General features: G+C 48.3%; 2 protein-coding genes across 3 annotated transcripts; both read right to left on the reverse strand.

Annotated features, from left to right (window-relative positions):
• Positions 1–448: 448 nt before the first annotated feature.
• LOC116950781 (olfactomedin-4-like) lies at positions 449–8,567 on the reverse strand. Of its 2 annotated transcripts, XM_076073066.1 has the most exons (6): positions 7,869–8,567; positions 6,503–6,525; positions 5,297–5,461; positions 4,218–4,430; positions 2,396–2,546; positions 449–1,925 (listed from the first exon to the last, which is right to left on the reverse strand). In XM_076073066.1, exons 1-6 carry the CDS (start codon positions 7,894–7,896, stop codon positions 1,093–1,095), a joined length of 1,413 nt encoding a protein of 470 aa, XP_075929181.1. In that variant the 5' UTR covers positions 7,897–8,567; the 3' UTR covers positions 449–1,092. The 2 variants fall into 2 exon arrangements, with proteins under 2 accessions (XP_075929181.1, XP_032824732.1); XM_032968841.2 differs by lacking the exon at positions 6,503–6,525 and having other exon boundaries at positions 7,869–8,414.
• Positions 8,568–12,104: 3,537 nt separating this feature from the next.
• LOC116950770 (olfactomedin-4-like) lies at positions 12,105–23,033 on the reverse strand. Its single transcript, XM_032968826.2, has 5 exons — positions 22,809–23,033; positions 21,367–21,531; positions 17,437–17,649; positions 15,752–15,902; positions 12,105–13,058 (listed from the first exon to the last, which is right to left on the reverse strand). Exons 1-5 carry the CDS (start codon positions 22,866–22,868, stop codon positions 12,226–12,228), a joined length of 1,422 nt encoding a protein of 473 aa, XP_032824717.1. The 5' UTR covers positions 22,869–23,033; the 3' UTR covers positions 12,105–12,225.
• Positions 23,034–23,179: the final 146 nt, after the last annotated feature.

Genomic DNA, 23,179 nt, shown 5'->3' on the forward strand with positions numbered 1-23,179 from the left:
TGGAGATTACTTCCTCGTTCATGAGCCGATCAATTTAATGTTAATCATTGTAGAGCCAAGTCTCTTATCATCTTCATTGCATTTCTTGATTGGTCCGCGTGCTAATGTTTGGGATTCTAGAATCTAAGGTGGAATCCCAGTGGCTTTATTACGGGGGGAGGGGCACATTTGTAAATTAGTTTAAGGGAAATTCATGCCTTGGTGTTTCTATATTAATCGGAATTCCTTACATGTTAGAATATCAAATAATGAGCTGAGATGTATTCTATATGTATTTTGTTACATAAGTGCACATATCCTGCAATGATAGAGATGGGGACATTTGGCAAAATAGATGGAACAAAAACGGATAAGTGTACAAAGAAGCGTGGAGAGATGTGCACGCTTGGAATGACAATGAGAGTCAGAACGAGGGACAACGTGGATTGGAGAACAACTTGATGCGAGACATTTTGCGGAAAATGGTTTTATTCACTCAAATCGGCAATTTGACTTTAGCCACTCAAAAAAGCAATCTATGAAAATCCAGAAACTTCGCGCGGAACCGCCTGCGACGAGTTTGGTACACCCTCGACACGTGAGGCCAAAGGTCAATGGACGATGGCTGAGAATGTCCTTGAGCTGGCTTCAAGACCGAGGACTGGACTTGCCGATCCAAGACTTGGAGTGGCGGTGTATCACGCAAGATCAACACCATTATGACTGATCAATATGCAATCGCGTATGTTGGTTGCACAATACAATGGGGGGGGGGGGGGTGGGGGGGGGGCAATGCCTTCGGGCGGCTGCAATCGCAAGACGACAATAACTGTGGCACGACGCGTTTGAGTGTGACGTGCACGTGACAAGATCGCCCCGTCGCAAGTTTCCTCCACCCGAGATCGCGTTCGTGCCGTCGGTCAGTGCGATTTCATTGAGAGAGAATTTATCAAACCAGGCCGGAGCCCGTTGCAATGCACATTTTTACCGAGAAGATCTATGGTAACAATAAAAAGAAATAAGAATAAAATGTCAATGGGGGGGGGGGTGAAGAAAATGTTAAGATTGGGAATTCAATGTTCGCCAATTTGGACTTATTCTGGTTTGCAGCTATTACTGCTTGAAAATCAAATCATAGGTGACGAGATAGCCATCGTTGTACATGTACAGCTTGTTGTCGATTGGATTGTAGCTCAAACTTTGGACTGCTTCCACCATTTTGTCCATCACTATCGGCTTTTCCATCACCGTCTCGCGACCCGTGCTCGTATCGAACACGTAAAAGACCTCTTCCTTGCTCGTGCTGACCGTACGAGTGGCGTAGAGCTTCCCGCATGCCATGAACGCGTTGCTCGCGCCTGGCTTGTACAAATTCGTCTTGACGACGTCTCCCACCGAGAGGTCGGTTTCGTTGACCCTGCCCAACACCGCGTTCCCACCGCTTGCCTCGGTGGAAAAGATTAACCAGAGCCCATTCTCGTCGACGGCAAAATCAAAGTCTTGCCAGGTGTTGGAGGAGTAGGAGAAGCGGTTGTTGAACACGGCCTCGGCAAGGGGCTTACGGGACACGGCATTGGTGTCCAAGTTCACCTTGCACACGTCCCGCGTGTTGTAGCAATTGAAGTAGAGGTGGTTGCGGTACACAACCATCCCCGCGCCCTGCGGCGTGTTGGTGTAGATCTTGTTTCCCCGGGAGTCCGTTGTGAAAAGGTTTTTGTCGACCGCGGCGCGAAATGTCAGGAGGTCGTTGTAGTTTTTGTGGCTTCGCAGGACCTCCATGAGACGACCGTCCGTGTTGAGCGGTGCCACCCAGTAGGACTCCTCTTTGCCGGCAGGAGGGTCACCGTCTTTGCCCCAGGCGCCGTATTTGTAGGGGAAACCGCGCCAGTTGAGCTGGTGCAGCAGCGGCTGGCCGACGCCGACGAGATCGCCACGCTCGCAGCTCCCTGGGAGGCGGGCAGAAGAGGAACGTCATGAACCACAGTACATTTCTTTAGCTTCGCTGGAACATTATTCTGTCATGGTAAACAGGGGTTTTTTTCTACTGGAACTTGCTGATGAACTGATTAGACTTCCTGTGCACCTAATCACCGTCGGCAATGCGGGTTCGAGAGTGGCAAATGATTCACCTTAAACCCCGCCGTTACTGGCAAGTTTCGCAATGTCGGACAGAAAGAATGCCAGGAATACATTGACGGAAACAAAGATCAAAGCCCTGAATGTAACCTTTACCGACTGGCAAAGGTTTTGTAAAGCGAGGCCGGAGACATTTGGCGAAGCACGACACTAAAAGGACGACGCGGGATGAAAGATGCTCATGGCGAAAATCGGGGACCGATGTTGACGGGGAAAAAAAGTGGATGAAGAAATGATAAGCCATCGGGTTTCTGTGTGAACGCCCCCCGTCCAGTCGTACCGTATGAAGGCTCGGGACCCGTGGAGTTGTGATACTGGGACTGGCACGCCTGCAGACGCCTTTTCAACTCTGCGACCTGCCGTCGGATCTCCAAGACGTTGTTCTGGTCGAGGCTTTCAAGCGCGTTCACCATCACGGTCACATTGGCCACCTGGTACAAAGGAAATCCCACCTCGTTATCGCTATCAGCACACAGAAGCCTCTCGCCGAGTCCCAAGAGGCATTTTCAGGAGGGGCCATATTGATGGTTCTAAAAACCACCCTGGCGAATGTGGAATTTCCACTGCTGGCTTAGGGCCGCCAAATGAGGTGATCCATTGTTTCGTTTTCTCGATTTGAGCAGGGGAGACACTTTCGCTTTAAAAAAAATGCCACGTTGGTTGGGGCACGACCCCCGGCTTACTCGCGACTCCCCCCCCCCCCCACTTCTTCCACCATACAAGCCGGGGACTCCCCACCCGAATGTTAAACACAATCCCCACCCCCTCTCTTTTTTTCTCGTTGACAGGGACTCCTCTGCTTAGGAACGAGTTAGGTTCCAGAGGTCTATTCGTCGTAAGTCCAACTTTATTGCCGTCGATTCCAAACATGTACGGCGTGCACACTAAACAGGGGGACTGACTTTAAAAGTTGTTTAATCTCATGTAGATGTCGATGCCACTGGTTCTTCACGTTCTGCAGATGTAGACGCCACCACCGCCACCTATTGCGCGGCGGTTGAACTTACAACTCGATCCGAACAGGCTGCAACTGGACATACGACCCAAGTTCGTATCTCTGAAAGTTCATAAGTCGAATGCTCGTAAGTAGAGGAGTCCCTGTACTTTTTCACCCCCCTCCCGCCCTCTTCCTATGTTACAACAACAAAAAACGAAAGTTCTACCGGTGTGATTTTCCCACGTAAATGAGAATACTTTCTACCCCCTCACATCAACCAGGACTCGTCGGGTACGTGGGGGTCTGGCGGATTTTCGCGTGCGTTTTTGTTTTTGTCACCCAGCGTTCTGGAGTGGGCCTTTGTTCTTCTGTACAGCAAATATCTACGAAAAAAATATACTTTAAATGCCACGTTGGGAGGTAGGTAATCTGATGGCACAGAGGTCCGAGCACTGAGCGAGCAACCGCTGAGAACCTGGGTTTGGATCCAGGCAGCTTGTATTTAAACGGTGTTCTCCGGTCTGGTGAGTTGATGGGCTTAGCCCAGTGACCAGGCTGAGATATGGATAGTGCTTAGATGTATGGCCGCCCTGCACAAAAGGTTGTTACTGGCTGCAGAGATACTTGGTGGTCAGCATTGGGCAGTACAGCACCTCGGAATAGCACGGTTGGCTACGTACGGTGCGAAATAAGTCCAACGTACATACAGCAATATCTACCGCTGCACTCGACAACTTCATCAATGAGTATTGAGCAGTGTGGTGAAGTTTTATCATATAGCCCCGCCGAGCCATCTGGCAAGGGGGGAGGCCTTCACCCAGCAGCGCATAACCGACTGGATACGAAGGAAATAGAAAAGAGCGTCGACTGAATGGCAGAGGTTTGGGAGAGGAAGACCAGAAGCATTCATCCAAGTGCGGTATGGTAAGGACGACGGGAGCAGGCGGAGGGTGGGAGGGGGCGGCGAGAGTCAAGGACTGGTGGATAAGACTTGGAGAGACTCTGACTGAAGATAACCTGCGATAAGAGGTGTCGATGTCAGTTGGCTCGGCGAAGCCTCTCCGCCTTTAATGAAACGCTGTAACGAGGGGCCCCGCTTGGAATTTCTACAGCAGCGCACACGGCGAGAGAAGTTGGCGACATCGCGGCAACTTATTTTCCTTACCTCTATAAGAAGAACCTCTAGTATGGGGTTGGAAACGACGATTTCCGACTTCAGCTCAAGGATGAGTATCTCCATCTCCTTGATCTCCGCTCGCAGGATTTCAAAGTCGAGCTCCGTGATGGAGATGTCGCCCAGCAGCAGGCGGTCGAGCTTCTGAGTCAAGTTGACGATTTTCGCTCCGTACGCTGACACGGCCACCTCCAGATAGTGCAGCTGTTTCACAGAGCAGAGGTCACCATCGATTTCATCAACATTGTGCTCTGATGGGCCGTTGTTCTATCAATCTGTATCACTACTACCACCACCACCGACTTCCACCATTTGCAACACAACCAGGATTGTCGGCACCCACTATTTTAGTAATTGCTTCCTTTTCTCGGCCCCTCAAATTCTCAATAGAGCGAGTGGCTTGAAATATGAAGGTTAATTAATTTATTTCGTTTTGGGGCTAGGCCACTTGATGATCTGGCCAATATGTTGTCTAACCTTCCAACACCCGATATAGCCAAATAACTTTGGCATGCGTACAAGCGATAATTGGTTCCGCTCACACTGGAAAATTGAAGAGCTATTCTCACAACTGTATTTAGCACCAATTAGATATGATATTGAGCTTGAAACTGCATCAGCATCCTCGGTGTCAGAATCAAGGAGGTGAGTAACCGTGTAACCTTACACCCAGATTTTTTTTTTAGACGAGATAACGGGGACAAGCAATCAGATTAAAGCTTAGATATGAACCAATACAAAACAATTCGCTCAAATTTAATTATGATGTATCTGGGCCAATAATTGACGTAACATGCATTATTAATTATAAATGCCCATGGCAATTCTAGTCTCGATCAAAATATGTTAATTGAAGATACAATTCTTATTAATTTTAATGGTTAATTATTATCACCGTAAGCCGTACTTAAGAAGTCGGTGATTATATCTCAATAACAATGATAACATTTCATCATCCTTCCAGAAGGTAATTAAAGTTCCACTTTGTGGCAAGTCAACAGATGCTTATGTGAGCATGAAATCGCTGATGTTAATTTTTTGTAAATGTACCTGTACATACACACACGCACCTTCTGGACCTGTTGTTCCACGCGCACAGTCAACCTTTCCGATGTCAGCTGCAGCGACTCGACTCTGTCGGCTGGGAATGTGGTGTCAGGCAAAATGACCGTGCATTGGCACGTCCCGTTCTCGCCTTCGAGTGCACTCACGGGCGGTGGCAATGCTGCTATTCCCTGCAAAGACAAGAGATACACTGTACGCTGTCTGGGGCCAAGCGCTGTTAGCGAGCACCTAATGAAAGGCTGGCACGGCGCACGACGGGGTTCATGGCCAACACCACGCCCCCCCCCCCGCCCGCCTTTGTCTCCCCAGTGCTGATGTTTGCTAGCTGCCCCATGTTACTCATTTAAGCCTGGGTCGACCTTGGGGAGGCCCAGGGCCAGTTCAGATATTTGTCATCAATGTTTGGGTGTCAATGGGATGAACATTTGTTTGACAATAGGGGGACGATGCTGCGTAATTCGTGGGTGATTTATTTGTTGGATAGTATTTCATCGTTGTTTATTCGAACCAAAATTTACCGTATATTTACGTGTTATTTGTGGGAGCGGGAAAAGCATGGAGAACCCGGTGGAAATTCAACACGGATCAGGGTCAGATCATAAAAAATTCGCACCCGAGCCGAGAATCGAACCTAGGCCCTCCTTGCTATGGGGCGCAACTATTGCCACCGCACGCCCGTGTGTACCAATGACGTAGGCACACAGCCTGCTGCGGTGGTCAGCACCACGGACAACAAAATTCGCTCTCCAATCCCAGTGTTCGCAACAAACACTCATTTAAAGGCCGAGTCGACCTTAAGCGAGACCCAGCACCGGTTCACATGTTTGTCAACGCCACTGTTGAAGGGAGCTCCTCCTCCAGTCGAGGGAGCTCTGCACAGACCCTCTTGAAGGTAGTTTGGCGGCCTACTCGACGGCGAGGCGACCTGGAAGAGGGAGTACCCACGCTTTACCCCACCACACGAGACGCCGATTAACTGTGGTGTACCAATTTCTACCGCTGGGCGGACAGGGGTGGCGGGATTTAAGAAACTTGCACGGTTGTTTTAATCACCGCGCTGGGAGATCGAACCGGCAATTGAAATATTGCGGGTGCAGTGTTAGCCAGTAACACACTTCCTGCATAATCCTTATTGCACACATATATCGTACGTTTGTAATTTGCGTCGAGTTTGACTTCCAACCGCGGGTAACATCAGTGAAGAGTGATACCTGAACTGGTCCTTGCCACCACCCTTCACCAATCCACGTTGACGAGCGTGGTGAAGTATGGTTGAACCCCCATGATTGACATGGGAAGGCAGTCATCCAAGAGCGAATTGTTGGAGGCAGTCGTCCAAACAGCGAGGCAGTCGTCCAACAGCGAATTGATAAAAATGCAATTTTAATTTTATATACATACACTAGTTCATATAGCCTGTCATCGCCAGGCAAAAGTTTTCAAAATAATATAATAATGAACTTGATATGCATTAATTAATTTGTATCCACGATCTGACACTAACAACTACTACAAACATTTGTAGTTTTACAAAAAAACTCACAAAAATGTACTTGATTAAACTTCTTGGTTCTTTCGGTAAAGTTACATAGAAGGGAAACAATAAAATAATAAAAATATAAAACAATATATTTTTTATTATATTATAAAATAATGAAAATATAAAACAATATATTTCTATTATTTTATTGTTTCCTTTCTATTTGACTTTACCGAAAGAACCAAGAATATGAATCCCTGCAGTCACGAAAGCTTTAAATCAAAATTTGATTCAACTTGTTATATTTAAAGACGCACCCATCGGAAAGCGCTCAATTTAAAGATTCCCTTTTATTAGAAAGAACACGAATGTATTAACTTAGTACTCTATGACGGGACGCTCCTATCTTTTACCGTTTTCGAATTATTCAGATTTGAACATAAAATGCATATTTATTTCGTTCAAAACCGCTTGAATCGGAAATTTCTCAAAACAAAGATAGAAGAATTCTAGATTTAAAGCTTTCGTGACTGCAAGGATCCATACTCTTTGGTTCTATTCGGTAAAGTCACGAAGGTAAAAAAATAAAACAACAAAAATCACGACGTTTCGGCCACAACACAAGCGGCCTTCATCAGGTGAAGGGATCAGGCTGTCTCGAGAACACCCCTGGAGGGAAACACAGCCATGCTCAGACCGCGGACCTTTAAGCTGTGTGCGAGGAAACAAGGTGCCTTGACAAAGGAATTAGCATAAATTAGAAGAATGGTTCTCGCTTTAACTTTATTCGCCGTTTAACGCTCTATCAAACGAAAAATCCGCAATCTAATATTGTTAACGGTTTCTGAATGACACGATGCACAAACATGTTTACGGGACACTTAAAATAGAGATTTGGGGGCCTTAAAATATAAAAAATATCGTATTTTCAGATGTTTCCTATTGTGTGTGTCCTAAAAGCTACGTATGTACCAAATTGCAGCTTTCTACCTTGGGGGGAAGTACCCTTGAGGCTTTTGAGACGTACAAATTAAGGTATTTAATTATATAATCATGTACGTATACAAGGACAATACAGCGCAGGCACAATACATTACCTTTGAAGCCATCACCCATAAAATGCATAATGGCAGGACAATCTTCTCCATCTTCAAAAAAAACTACGTAGCGATATGCAATAATGGACAAAATGCGTTTAGACAAATTAAACTCCCGAGTAAGCTACCATGAAATGCACAGACGAGTAAATCGGAAACGACTCCTTACCTGATGGAATCACGGAACACGGTGTGGTATATATAGGCGACATTCTGGGTGATGATTGCCAACACGTGTTGTGAATGTATCACTAAAATCTAATCCGTTCCAGATAAACGTCATTCAATGCAAAGATTGCGAAAGATCAACGTGGACACTGGCAATACGTGTTGATTGCGGTTCTCACAACCCTCATTCCTGAGCAAATTGAGATAGGCTGTCAGAGCCATTGACGTTGGAGGTATTTTATTTGCGTAACGCTTATCCGATTATGATGAATGTAAGAGACAATTCAAACATTAGAACGTGCGTCACCGTGTAAAGGAACACCAAAGCACTCATACTCTTTGTTTTTTTTCGGTAAAGTCACGTAGGTAAAATAAAAATCAAATAATATATTAATAAAACAACTAAATTAAATCACGACGTTTCGGAGGCAACACAAACTTCCGTCTTCAGGTGGAACAGTCACAGCAAGATAGCTGCATCAAGTGAGGAGCTCTGAGACACTCGATATATACAGGTTAAGGGGGGGGGGAGGAGCCAGGCCGGGGATGATTATTATATTATTCTATTTTTATTTTACCTACGTGACTTTATTGAAAAAAAAACAAAGAGTATGCATCTTTGCAGTCACGAAAGCTTCAAATCTAGAACCAAAGCACTCAGTTTCCTCAATGTGGTCTCTCCACCCCCCCCCCCCCCCCCACATTTCACATTGAGCCACCCACCCCCCCCCCCCCCCAATTCCAGTTGTGTCCCCCGACAGATAACTTAACTTGTTTAGCGAACCTGCTGAACTGGGCTTTTCATTTGAAGTTGATTTGACCCCGTTGGTTTGACCCTGTTGGTTTGACCCCGTTGGTTTGACCCCGTTGGTGTGACCCCGTTTGTTTGACCCCGTTGGTGTGACCCCGTTGGTGTGACCCCGTTGGTGTGACCCCGTTTGTTTGACCCCGTTGCTTTGACGCCGTTGGTTTGACCCCGTTTGTTTGACCCCGTTGGTGTGACCCTGTTGGTTTGACGCTGTTGGTTTGACCCCGTTGGTTTGACGCTGTTGGTTTGACCCCGTTGGTTTGACCCCGTTGGTGTGACCCCGTTTGTTTGACCCCGTTGGTGTGACCCCGTTGATTTGACCCCGTTGGTTTGACCCCGTTGGTTTGACCCCTCGCCTTGCGGTGGTCCTCACCAAGTTATTCTCTCATTTCCTGCAGTCGATTTCCATCGGGCGTTACGGTGACTTGAGGGTCGTTACAATCTTTGTTTCTCCGATCGTCGGTGAATAATCTTGATTTGAAGCTTTCGCGACTGCAGGAATCCATTCTCTTTGGTTCTTTCGGTAAACTCACGTAGGTAGGAAAATTAAATAATATTTTTAAAAAATAATATATCACGACGTTTCGATCGCAACACAAGCGGTCGTCCTCAGGTGGAAAAAAATAATAATCCAGCAGTGCAACTGCTGAACCAGCTTGTGTTGCGATCGAAACGTCGTGCTATGTAATTTTTTATTTTATTTTATTTTTCTACCTACGCGACTTTACCGAAAGGACCAAAGAGGTCAGTGAATAGCCTGGGCTAGGTAACGTCTCCTTGTCCTGCTACTTTGCGAATATGTATTTTGGAACATTAAGCAATCTCAGTTGAGCAGTTATGTGTTTGTTGGCGGATTTGGTCACGCCAGTGGCTGTTTCCGCAATTTGATTTACAGCCATCGCCCTCGCTTCCATATCTCTCCCCAGCCATAATGAATAATTGACTTCTTCAAAACCGAAGTCAAATGAACAAACATTCTCGCGAGGATATTCCCACGCAGATGGTGTCGTTACACAACGTCCCTTTATCACTGCGGCTCGCAAAATACATTTACTTTTCATTAAACGTCTGCCTTCACTCACACCACATTTGCCAGTAACTGAGGTGGCAACTTTTGCAAAAGAAATGCAGTTGAACAATACTTTGAATCCAATATTTGGTCACTTATTAAAATAACACTTGAGAGTTCAAAACCAATAGAATTTTACTTTTCATGGAATTTTCTGTTTGCTTAATCTTATTTTGCGTGGCGTGTCATCCTTTTACTTGACCAGGTAAGGGCCCCATTGAGCTCCACAGCCCTTTTTGAGAAGCGACCTGGCTATCACAAATGGTAGCCTCAACGCGAAGTGGCTTACCATCATCACGTGCAAATGTATGGCAGAAGCCAAAATATTCTAAACGTGGCCACACGGTGACCTTGTCTGCGGAGGAGAAAGGAACCGAGCTCGTCAAGTCCCTCCCCAAGGAAGCAGCTTTGAAGGGATCTTCATTCCGCTTTGTGTGTGTATTTGGGTGATTTGTTTACCATTCTTGTACCTTTCACTCCGATCGTGTTTTTTGTGCCGATCGTTTGTTGTTGTAACGTCCTTACCCGCCCCGACTGGACGTCTGTAAAAAAAAAAAAGAGCTTTATAGCTCATCGGATTCCTCAAGTATTAATAAATATTCTGATTTCATCAACAGGTCATTGGCAAAGGTCTGTTCACCTGGCACGGCACGTGAAGATGATACTGCGCCTAATGTTGCAAGGATTTAAGCTCTACTGCGGTATCACCGTGTTGTGGCAACCCATTGCAAAATGTTTGCATACGAGTAATGTATATTATTGGCATGCGTGCTGTGTGTATTTCTGTAAGCGTTATATATCTGTATGTACATTATTTATGTGCTGCACAAGCAGTGGCGGCTGGTGACATTTCCACGACGTGGGACCGTTGTGAGTGACCTTTGAAAAGACGGTGTTCTAATTCAGAAAAACCTCGTCATCTTATTGGCCTTCCCGTGAAAGTGATATAACTGTCTTATCTACCAATGTTAGGCATTTATAAAACAATACGAAACAAAACAACAAATCACTCAAATGCTGTCCCCATGACCCTCAAGTCGGTTGATCAGCACCCAGTTGCTTGACATTCAACTTCTCCTGCATAGTCATCCTTTCGAAGTGAATATTCAGGAGTGACTCCCACAGTGTTCGCTGCTAATTCTTCATTTGCTGCACCTACTGGCATCGCTATTGCTGTTTCCTCCTCGAGCGTGGAGGTCGTGACCTGCTATAATTGCGCAGTGCCGCCTAGCGTTGTGACATCGTCATTACAGCCACGGGCACCTTTGCCACCGACCTGAATGGGTCTCAAACGTCGCGGCTACAACGCTCGAAGCTGATGGCGATGACTGAAGAAGGGGAAATCTCTCACTCGGAGGACGCCTTCACAGGGGGGGGGGGGGGGGGGGGGGGCAACGCCCCTAGTGGATGAACCGCGCCTGTGCACAAAAGCAAGCACAGCAGCGTGCGTGCGTACTCAATAATTCATTTATCCCTTCATTGACCTTTAAACCATTCAATCGTCGTTTAAAACACACAACGCAAATAATGTTTTGACTTTCAGGCGTGTATTTATTGATGCGTTCAATGTTATCAATTGCTACGCTGCGGTGCTTTATGGCCATGAAGATTCTGTAGTAGCCGCTGAAGAATGCTCGAATCGCGCGTCCTCACGCGCCCGTTTCCCCGCTGGGTTACGGCTGGTGGGAAACGTCGGCCACCTTCCCGTCGTGACAGCTGTTGGGCGGCGTGCGATCGATGCGGGCCCGCATCGATCCCATCCTCGTCACGTGCGGTTCGTGTTTGTTGTCCATGCGTACGCGCGTACGTTGAACTTCTTTCACACCGTACGTAGCCCATGGCGTGCCGCACCCCCCCCCCCCCGCGCCCCACCACCCGGCTCGGAGGAAAGCTGCCATGCTCATGAGTGGCGCTCCGCATCTCGGTGTCTAGGCAGATCTCTTGGATAATCATAATAATGCAAGTAAGAGTAACAAAAACACTATCGAAAGGAGCAAGAAAGAACTTGTTGTCAAAAAAACATTCAGCACACATATTCTTAGTTCTTTCGGTAAAGTCACGTTGAAGAGAAACAACAAAAGAATAAAATATATATTGGTTGGTTAACCAACACACCTGAAGACGACCGTTTGTGTTATGGTCGAAACGTCGTGAGAATTTTTATTGTTTTATATATTTTATTATTTTGTTGTTTCCCTTCAACGTTACTTTACCAAAAGAACTAAGAATATGAATTACTGCAGTTACGAAAGCTTTAAATCAAAATTCAGCACACACTTATATCTGAACATTCTTATCCCGGCTCATGGCTATTACTGCTTGAAAACTAAATCGTAGGTGACGAGATAGCCATCATTGTACATGTACAGCTTGTTGTCGATTGGATTGTAGCTCAAACTTTGGACTGCTTCCACCATTTTGTCCATCACTATCGGCTTTTCCATCACCGTCTCGCGACCCGTGCTCGTGTCGAACACGTAAAAGACCTCTTCCTTGCTCGTGCTGACCGTACGAGTGGCGTAGAGCTTCCCGCATGCCATGAACGCGTTGCTCGCGCCTGGCTTGTACAAATTCGTCTTGACGACGTCTCCCACCGAGAGGTCGGTTTCGTTGACCCTGCCCAACACCGCGTTCCCACCGCTTGCCTCGGTGGAGAAGATTAACCAGAGCCCATTCTCGTCGACGGCAAAATCAAAGTCTTGCCAGGTGCTGGAGGAGTAGGAGAAGCGGTTGTTGAACACGGCCTCGGCAAGGGGCTTACGGGACACGGCATTGGTGTCCAAGTTCACCTTGCACACGTCCCGCGTGTTGTAGCAATTGAAGTAGAGGTGGTTGCGGTACACAACCATCCCCGCGCCCTGCGGCGTGTTGGTGTAGATCTTGTTTCCCCGGGAGTCCGTTGTGAAAAGGTTTTTGTCGACCGCGGCGCGAAATGTCAGGAGGTCGTTGTAGTTTTTGTGGCTTCGCAGGACCTCCATGAGACGACCGTCCGTGTTGAGCGGTGCCACCCAGTAGGACTCCTCTTTGCCGGCAGGAGGGTCACCGTCTTTGCCCCAGGCGCCGTATTTGTAGGGGAAACCGCGCCAGTTGAGCTGGTGCAGCAGCGGCTGGCCGACGCCGACGAGATCGCCACGCTCGCAGCTCCCTGGGAGGCGGGGGGCAGAAGTAGACGTGAGACAGAACAACGTGCAATCGGTTTCTCCGGTGAAGTGGCCAATTGTTGGCATGGCGGGATTGGAACTTACGAACGAGTTAGAGTGATCCCTCGGTCTTAACGAGGTGGGGGCGTTCCTAAACATTGCCCGCGTTCAGCAAAAAAAAAAAAGCGTCGGGCAAGGAATCACCGAGTTGCTGAATCGCATTCACACTTTCAAATCGGCCAGCAGTCATCCCATGGTGGGACAAAGAACTGAGATGAGGGTACGCCGCGTTACTGTATCATTCCGCGTGCCGTATCACTGTGCCGCTCGGCCGCGCAGCTCCAGAAAGTAGTTCGCCATCGACTGCTCAGAAGCCGCGTTATAACGGAGCGCATTTGGCGTTATAGCGGCGCACATTCCACGTTATGATGGCGCACATTCCGCATTGCCCGGAAAGTGTTTTGCGATGAGAGAAGAACCGCGAGTCGCAGCCGAAAACGCGTTGCGTGAAACCGCGTTAAAGCGAATACTTCCCATGAATGTAAAAGCGGCGATACAACCCAATGCCACTGTGTGGTGCAAGAGATGTGGGGAAGAAACAAATAAGATGATCAGCGCCTTCGCGGCAGGTTACGGATATTCTCGAGAAGGTAAGGGAGGCTAGACTTAGATAGATGGGCATGTGTCCAGAAGAGACGACGCCTTCAGGAAGGATAATGGAGATGCCACTGGTGCAGGACGGAAGGAGCAGAGGGAGATCGAGGGTGCCGTGGGAGGATGCGGAGAAATGAGATGCGAGGGCAGCGTTTGTGACGAGAGATGAGACGCAGAAAGTATAAAACTGTTAAAAACTACTTTCATTTTAACCAGGTAAGGCCCCACTGAGCTATGTAGCTTTTTGCAGAAGCGACCTGGCCAGAAATGATAGCTCAACGAAGTGGCTTATTATATGGAAATGTATATCAGTCAAATATTCTAAACGCACGTTGATTCTAAACGTGGAGGGAAAAACCGGAGGACCCGGCAAAAAATCCACGTGACCATTGGGAGAGAGACACCGCAAACTCCAAATATACAGCAGGTATCAGGGTCTGGTTTGAACTCACGATTTACAGTATAGCTGGCGAGGTAGTTAACATCTCGCCACCGTGGCACTGTGGCATTTTCTTTCTCCTGCGTGGAGAAAGACAATCTGAGCCGACCCCATGCAGAAGTCATGGGGCTGTTGGCTTAGAATAAGAATAAGCAGGTGGAAAGAATCAAAGGCAAGGATTTGTTTGCATCTCATGTTTAATGCTGCCAGGATTAACACCACCTCCCGACTGGAGGCGTGGTGAAGGTCTTCCTTCCTGTCTGGATGTCTGGCTGAGGTCGTTGGGGAATGATCTCGCCAGTGATCTCTGGAGGGGCATTATTTATGCTGAAACAATAGTCCAGTGGTTTTTAGCCTTTTCTGCAGCCTTGCAACCCCTTTGGTTCTCGATCGTATAAAATATGTTTAATGTTAATAAATATCTAGGTTTGATGAACCAAAGTAGTTGTACTTACGTGCCCACTTGAGCCATGGGCGGGGGGCTACCTGAGTATTGGGCGGGGCTACCTGAGCCGTGGGCGGGGCTACCTGAGCCGTGGGCGGGGCTACTGAAGTCGGGGGTGGTGCTACCCGATTCGTGGGTGGGGCTACGTGGGCAGGAGGCGGGTACTCGTACCCTCACTACCTGGGGCGAGGCGATGAGGTGTGGGTGGGAGGGGCCAAGGGAATGGTACCAGGTAAGGCCCATTGAGCTATATGGCTCTTTTTCATAAGCGACCTGGCTATCGCAAATGAGAGCTCAACGAAGTGGCTTATCAGGTGGAAATGTATAGTAGCCGAATACTGTAAACGGATGCTGATTCTAAATGTGGAGGGAAATTCCGGAGGGCCCAGAGAAAAATCCACACGTCCCCGGTGAACAGATGCGAACTCCAAATATACAGGCATCAGGGTCGGGATCGAACGCAGGACCTCCTGTATACCTGCGAGGGAGTTAACGTCTCATCCCTGACAATCCCACAGAGTGAAGTCACCCCCCCCCCCCCCCCCATCATCATCATCATCGTCGTGCTGCTGTCAAACCCAGCAATGGTTTCAAACGCGTAGCGGTCCCCGCACTGACGATGTCTTAGGATTCGTCCATTAATGACGTCACGTGATTTTGGACGATTTTTGACCCCCCCCCCCCTTCGTCACACGACGTCACAAAAAGTCAGACCCCCCCCCCTCAAATATGACGTCACAAAGCTCTGCCCCCCCCCCCCCCACCAAAAATAAAACATGCTTCAAATCGCTTTAAAAACTATTGCCATTGTAGTGCGTATTTAATGTGGCGCTGCACTCTAATGTTGTAGGGAGAAAACATTTATTCAAAAAAAGTATATTTAATGAAGTAGAACGTGTTGTCTATATTTATTTAAAGTTGCGCATTTTGACGGTGACGTCACATTTCTCAAACCCCCCCCCCCCTCGTCACACATCGTCACAAATGTCTGACCACCCCCCCCCCCCCCCCAGGTGCGTGACGTCATTTATGGGACGCCCCCTTATCGGCGGAAGCGACCCCCTCTAAAAAACGAGCGAGCACCACCACTTTACACATTGTCCCCTTGAAGGGCAAATGTTCGAGTAACTCGGTGCGTCACCCATCTCCCGGTGTCTTACAATGTGGGAGCGGACGAGGCGTGGAGCTGTGATTCTGAGACTGGCACTCTTGCAGACGTCTCCGCAGCCCCGCGACCTGCCGTCGGACCTCCAGGACGCTGTTCTTGTCGAAGCGTTCAAGCGCGTTCACCGTCGCGCTCGCGTTGCCCACCTGACGTCAAGGGAATTGTTCTCGTCATCGCCAAACTCTACGTGCCTCGCACATACCTGCCAACCCCTTATCAGTGATTACAGACCAACTCAGACCTTGTTGGTCACCCCGTGCCACCTTATAAATCTCAACGTTCATCCTACAAAGTCACATCACAAGGGAGAAACACAAACAAAATAGACATTATTATTATCATTATTTTTTGCCCGTATGGACCTGAACACTCAATTTCCCTGTACAAGAATACGGGGTGAGCCGTATGTGTTGACAAGTATGCTTGCATCGCGTTCCATCTTAGAAATTGCAATGACGGCTGTAAGTTTAGCCTCGGGAAGCGGTTCTTCTTAACCTGAGGCTCAGGCACTCCCTGGGGGTGCGAGATGCCCTTTCTGGGGGTGCGAGAGATGGCCAGATTTTTTTTTTAGAAGGTAAATAATCGAAAACACAAATTAAGCACGGCCACGTAAGCACAACTACTTTGTTTCGTGAAACCTCGGCATTTATTAGCATACATTTTCTTACGATTGAGAACAAAAGGGCGTTGCTCGTTCGCAGTAAAGGTTAAGAACCACCGGTCTGAAGTGAATATTTTAAAGTCACACATGGCGGGAGGTGAGGTCAGCACCATCCCAACACACGCGACGCCACCGCGGAGTTACGTTCACGACGTGGATGGCAGCCACGTCCCCAGTAAGCGGCATGTCAGCAAAAGTTGCAATAACAAATCCCCCCCCCCCCAAAAAAAAAACAACAACGATAGGAGTGCAAATGGAGAAAGGGTAAGCAGGTCACTATAAATAAATATCAATAAAGTATAGGAGTACAAATAGCATAACTACATTGCTACACAACGACTGCCAAATGTGTCTGCCAGCAGGGCTGGCCAGGATACTTGTTGGTGGACGGTGCCAGGCCACCGCAGATGCCCTGGGGCTCTATGGCCATGCCCTGGCTGCCCAAGCAAGCCCCGGGGCTCATCGCTCTTCCTCGGCCGTACTGCGGCATTTCCCCCCCCCTCTCGCATATCTCCCTGCCTTGGCCTCTAAGGCAGGGAGATTTACCTCTATCACTGCCCCAACTCCAATCACTGCCTCTACCCCAACCCCATCACTACCACTACTCCAACCCCTATCACTACCCCCACTCCAACCCCTATCACTACCCCTATTACTACCCCTATTGCTACCCATATCACTATCCCTATCACTAACCCTACGTCTACCCCTATCACTACTCCAACCCTAACCTTTCCTTTAACCTCTCCCACCTGCCCTCCTGTCACCGTACCTACACCACCACCAATTTTAATAACAACCCCACTCGAAATTACAACCATTACCATCTCATGCACAATGTATTGTTATAAAATGCTTTCTATGAAGGCGCTGCTATATACATCTGTATAAAGGTTAAGATTTGGTATTTTTTTGTGTAAGGCACCTTGAGACACGATTGCATTTCGACGGTACACAACATTCAAGTTGTTGTCGTTTGCCGCTGCTGCTGCTGAGGCTGCTGCGCTGGGTCTCGTTACCTCTGCCAGGAGGGTCTCCAGGACGGGATTGCTGACGGCCATCGTCGACTTGAGCTCCAGGATGAGCAACTCCATCTCCTTCACCTCGGCCCGCAGCAGCTCAAAGTCGAGCTCCGTGATGGAGACGTCGCCGAGGAAGGAGCTCTCGAGCCTCCGGGTCAAGTTGGCGAGTCTCACCGCGTACAGCGACACGGTCGCCTCCATGTGCTGCAGCTGTTTACATGGAACGTCATTGTCGTTGTCATCATCATCATCGTACGAGTGACATGCAAGTAGGGTGATCGCAAATACATTGGCACTACCCACTGCTGCCCACCATGCAGCCCTGCAGCAGCCGATAGCAAACCTGTTGTGTGTGAGCCTTTACAAGCACTATCCAGGCACAACTGCTGCTTAACTTCAAAGAAATGTATGTACGGGGTCATCTACTTACGAGCATTCGACTTACAAACTTTCAGAGATACGAACAAACCTGTCCATACGTCCATTTGTCTGTTCTGACCGAGAGTCGTAAGTTCAACTGCCGCGCAATCGATGGCGGTGGTGGAATCTACATCTGCAGAACATGAAAAACCAGTGGCATCTACATCTACAGGAGATTATACAACTTATTAAGCCATTCCTCGTGTTTAGTGTACACGCCGTACAACGTGTTCGGAAACGACGGGAAGTAAAGTTAGACTTACGAACAAATCGACTTACGAACAAACCCCTGGAACCTAACATGTTCGTAAGTAGAAGAGTCCCTGTACGGCAGACTTCTTTCGCACCGTACGTAGCCAACACGTGCTCATCATCGGGAGGCGGGGCACAATGAGTGGGATTCTTTTACCACAGTGTGTCTCTGTGTTGTTTCTCTCTGCTTGTGTGTCTGTATGTGTGTCTCCGTGTCTGTGTTTTTTCTCTCTCTCAAATGTAGTTCTACCTGATGACGATTGCTTGTGTTGCAATCAAAACGTCGTATTATGTTATTTAATTTACTTATTTCTACGTGGCTTTACCGAAAGAACCAATGAGTAGTTTAGTAGTATTTGTTAGTTTTTTTTAAAGAGATTTGTTTACCTTTCCTATACTTTTGCACTCCTGTAGTGTTTTTGTTATTGCTTGTCGCTGTTACGTTCTGACTCCGTGCCCCCACTGGAAATCTGTGAAGAACTTCATAGCTCATCGGATTCCTCCTCCTGTCGTCTCAATCGAGATTCTAATTCTGTTGTGAAGCTCCCTCCACCCGTGGGCGTCGAGGAGGTGACGTACCCCTGCCTCGCCACGAGACGGTGGTAGAGCAAAAACAATATGGAACTACACCTATAATTATAATATTGTGTATAATAATAGTTCGTTTCAATTAATAATTAACTAGTTCTGTCTGTCTGATATGGCATAGTGTCGACTACATTTTTTTGTAGGCTTTACCCTTCCCGGCAAGAATACAGGTGTAATGAGAGAGCGCCATCCAGTGGGTGCCAGAGGGTAACTGGGTACAGGCACTATTATGCAATTGGCATCCAATCCCAAGAGGGAATAATATCTGGGCCAAAGGTGATGGGCGGAGTCGAGAGAGATGCTTCGGGAACCATCGGGAAGGTTCCTCGAGGGGGCGTGGCTAGAGGCGGAGCCCAGCTCCGCCGGGCAGAATAAAAGCAAGGGCAGGGGAGGACTCGTGGTCGGCGTGGGGAGCCTTGGGCCTGGACTGCATCGCTGCCCGTCATCTCCTATCTTCGCCACCGACCACGTGGCAGGGTTCCCCAGCGAGGCTCGCCCTTCTCTCCGGCACGCCGCCAGCCAACGGCGAGACCGGGAGAGCGGAGTGAGCCTCGCCGGTGGACCAGACAGAGAGAGAGACGTCTCGTCCATGGCACTGTAGAAGGGAACTTTGCCCGGAGAGGGAAGGAGCGGAGCTGTGCAGTACAACAGTGAATAAAGAAGCACTCTTACAACAGTCGTCGTGGAAGTCGTACACAGGCGTTAAATTGTTCAATCACCAAATGGACACGGGTAGACAGCCATTACGAGGCATCAAAATGGATATTATCGCTGATATAGCGTTTCCCCCTTGCAGGCGTGGATTTTCCTCCGGGTGCTGTGTAGCTCCCCTGTGTGTTTTTGGGTTGTGCCGTGTCTTGTTCGGCACGATGTCCGATGTTTCCTGCTCTCGGTTTGCTGAAGCTCCCAGCAGCACACAATACCTTGCTGATCTCGTCAAGGAGTGTAAACCATCAATCATCATGTGAACTTTGGTGGTCATCCTCCCAGCAGTGGCTTCTGGCTGGCCATCGAACAAAGGCGGTGGCCACCACATCGCGTGCTTTCAGATGCACTTCTGCGGCCGTCTGGAGCGCTCTTCCTTCCGATAGCAACTGGGAACTACGCACTTTTCAATCATCATCTCGATTAAAATTAATCTCTTTAGAACTGCTTTTTGTGTTTAGTTTGTTGTCCTTCCCCCGCACGTCCGATTAGCACGGTTGGCTGCATACGGTGTGAAAGAAGTTCAACATATACACATATGTAGCGAGTCCAACTGGGAGCAACACTATTTATTACATCAACTCAACACTTAACATAACGTAACCTACACTCGGGTGTTGAACGCCCATCTAACCACACCACGAGCTGAGTCCCGGACTGCGTGGCTAGAGGCTTCTTCGACCCGACGTGGATCTTCTTCACCAACAACCTGAAGAACCTCGAGCCCCTCACGGGGCCCCCGTTATATCGGCCCGGGCTGGGGCTGGCTCCGCCCCTCGCCCCGCCCATCTTCTAGATCTCTCTGGCCCTTTCCCGAAGGCTCCCGAGAGCTCATCTATACCACGTGACCGCCCAGCGGCCCCCGTCCACCGGTGGCCCCCCTCCGATATCATCCGGTCACGTGTCGGCAGGTCAACCAGCGTATCATGCCCAACGTAACCCTGGCTGGCTGACGCTCCCTCTCGCTCCCTCACCGGAAGCCTGTACCGCACACCGTACGTGGTGCCTCTGCCCTAACCAGCGCCCACCCAAGCCCCGCTAGGGCTGGCACTACGCCCAGTAACCGGGCTGCACATAATGCCAACACATTATCCGCCGTGGCCTTGCAAGCGCGGCACCACACAGTGACATTCACAGTCACTGCACATACACCGAGATCTGTTGAGACTTTTTCCATTTCTCCACTCAGCATCTCAGAAACCACTACTGAGTGGATCACTGCACTGGACGTGTCCCACTGTAAGCTTCTCCCGTCATACGAAAAGAGAAGTCAAGCCAAGCCAACTTTTTGCTTAACACTTGGCGCCTTTCCAGCACAAATCTGCCACCCAAAGTGCCATCACACCATTAAATATATAAAATATATCTGAACAATGTAGTAAAGTTGAACACGTACGGTTTTTAGACCAATATTATTCGTAATGAAGGTTTTTGACCTTCGCACCTGATGGGCACACATTGGTTACATCATCTTACTCCATTAATACCGGAAACAGGAAGACTTCTTCACAATTCCGGCAAATCGCCTGATGATGCCAGTTGTAATCATCAACAAAACGTCACAGTACTCAAATCGTAAATGTTGTGGGTTTACTCCCCAACACACGGGAGTGCCGAAGGAGTAACTAATTGTCACGTTTTGTTTACGTGACAAATCTTACTAATTGGCTGTGTTGGGTGGTGGTGGCTTTAACGACACATTTATAGTTACACGATCTGACCCAAAACAAATCTGTAATATGATTGTTCTACAGTAAAAAAAAAATCTGAATTCAAAGCAAGCTGTGTCTGCGAGTTAGTTGTTGTATGCAAGCGCATTGTTGTTACTGCGACTCGAATGGAATGATGGAGTCGAGTGTGCGGATTGGCTCCGGCAAGCTTGTTCCAGGCGGGTTCGCGGCGCTGCAGATGAGAATGATCTGTTTAACCCCACGCGTGATTGTACCCCACTGAAGCACGCACCTTCTGAGCCTGCGCCTCCACGCGTAAAGCCAGAGTTCGTGAAGTATCTTGCAGAGACTCGACTCGATCGGCTGGAAAGACGGAGTCAGCCACGAGGACCGTGCATTGACACATCCCGTTCTGCGCTTGGGATGCATTCACACGTGGGGTCCCTGATGCCTCAACCTGCAAAGACAAAGGTCACCCCGCATAGGCTTTACAGACGTTTGGGGAAAGTGCCGTTGGCAAACACCTATGGAGGCCGGACGGCACACGAGGCGGTGGGTGGCCAGCACCAGGCGCGTCCACCTATGTCTCCCCCAGTGTTGATGTTTAACAAACACCGCATCAGGTACTAATTTAAGGCTGAGTCGATCAAGGGGAGGCCCAGGACCGGTTCAGATATTCGTCACCGATGTTGGCCGTGAGCGGGAATCAAACTCGGTTCGCCGGGTTCACGGCGCAGTGTGCTAACCGCTGCGCCACCGCTCACCAGACTCACAAAGACACGCACACACACACACAACCACGAAGATTCACAGCGTGGCTTCATGTAACATGACAGATGTTGTGAGCAAGCTGCTATGAAAGTTAGCTACAGTGAGGCCAGCGGCATTCCAAAACAACCTTTATCTCCCCAGTGCTGCGACTGGCCAGGCCGTCACTAACTCGTTTGCGGCTGAGTCGACCTAGGGTAGGCCAGGCGAGATGCAGTTATCAATGATGATTTTCGGTACAGTCTGTAACTTAAATGAACGCGATACATTGTTGGTTAGTTGTAATTGAGAAAATTTAATTCAAAGTTAAATTAGTTATAAAGTACAGTGATTTTTTTTTAATCCACTGCTGGATAGAGAGGCTTCCCCAAGCTGCCGGTTACGGGAGTTGTTTAGCCATACTTCACGACGATGGTCAGTGGGATGTTATTGTTGAAGTGGGAGACTCAGGACCGGTTCGGATAATTATCACTCACCACTGATGTGAGCCGTGAGTGGGGATCGAACTCAGGCGGCCGGGTTCATTAAGCACACGGGCACCACAGTGGCGAGATGTTAACTACCTCGCCCGGTATACAGGAGGTCGGGTGTTCGATCCCGACCCTGACACCTGCTGTATATTTGGAGTTTGCGTGTCTCTCTCTCCCCGTGATTTCGTGGATTTTTTCCCTCTGGGTGTTCCGTATTTTCCCTGCACATTTAGAATGAGTATTCTTTTAGAGTATTTGGCTGCTATACATTTCGACACAAGCAACTTCGTTTAGCTATCTTTTGTGACCAGGTAAGAGCTATATAGCTCAGTGGGCCTTACCTGGTAAAATAAAATAAAATGTTTATAGCGTCTATAGTTTACACACAGTAGGTCCAACACTCCAAATTGCATATTTTATAGATAAAATACATATTAGCGGCAATTACATAACTAAAATACAGCACACATTTTTTTTTTAAATCACCATACGTTACCTTCAATAGCACCATCCAAATGAGGCATAAGACCAGGATACATTTTCCCATGGTGAACATCGTTCTGAAGTCTCTGGACAGCACGGCACTAACCACACACACACACACGCCTGCAAGCAGAGTTCGAACTCAAACGGGTATTGAGAATATTTGCCACAAACTGCACCGCGACTTAACAAAACGAGGAGCCTCTCTCTCTCTCTCGGTGGAACGAGACAATTTATTACCGAGTCAGAAATCTGGGTAAAAAAAAAGATGTTTACAAAGGGGAAGGGAAGATTGTGGAGGTGAGGTGGGGAGGGGGGGGTAGCTGAGATACTGAGATAAGATAAGAGATGGAAAACATTTCCTCGGGAAATCCAGAGGAATGT

The sequence above is a fragment of the Petromyzon marinus genome, chromosome 40, assembly GCF_048934315.1.
Source record: "Petromyzon marinus isolate PM22_M1 ecotype Great Lakes invasive population chromosome 40, UKy_Petmar_22M1.pri1.0, whole genome shotgun sequence".
NCBI classification, from domain to species: Eukaryota; Metazoa; Chordata; class Hyperoartia; order Petromyzontiformes; family Petromyzontidae; genus Petromyzon; species Petromyzon marinus.

What these genes read in the sequence shown, in the direction of transcription:
- LOC116950770 (XM_032968826.2), bottom strand. Translation starts at nt 22,868, where the DNA reads ATGTTCACCATGGGAAAATGTATCCTGGTCTTATGCCTCATTTGGATG. An exon ending in TGGAGGCGCAGGCTCAGAAG is followed by an intron (nt 17,650 to 21,366) that starts GTGCGTGCTTCA and finishes CCATGTAAACAG; the next exon opens with CTGCAGCACATGGAGGCGAC. An exon ending in GCCTCGTCCGCTCCCACATT is followed by an intron (nt 13,059 to 15,751) that starts GTAAGACACCGG and finishes CCCGCCTCCCAG; the next exon opens with GGAGCTGCGAGCGTGGCGAT.
- LOC116950781 (XM_076073066.1), bottom strand. Translation starts at nt 7,896, where the DNA reads ATGCATTTTATGGGTGATGGCTTCAAAG. An exon ending in GGTGGCAAGGACCAGTTCAG is followed by an intron (nt 5,462 to 6,502) that starts GTATCACTCTTC and finishes TTGTCTTTGCAG; the next exon opens with GGAATAGCAGCATTGCCACC. An exon ending in TGGAACAACAGGTCCAGAAG is followed by an intron (nt 4,431 to 5,296) that starts GTGCGTGTGTGT and finishes TCTGTGAAACAG; the next exon opens with CTGCACTATCTGGAGGTGGC.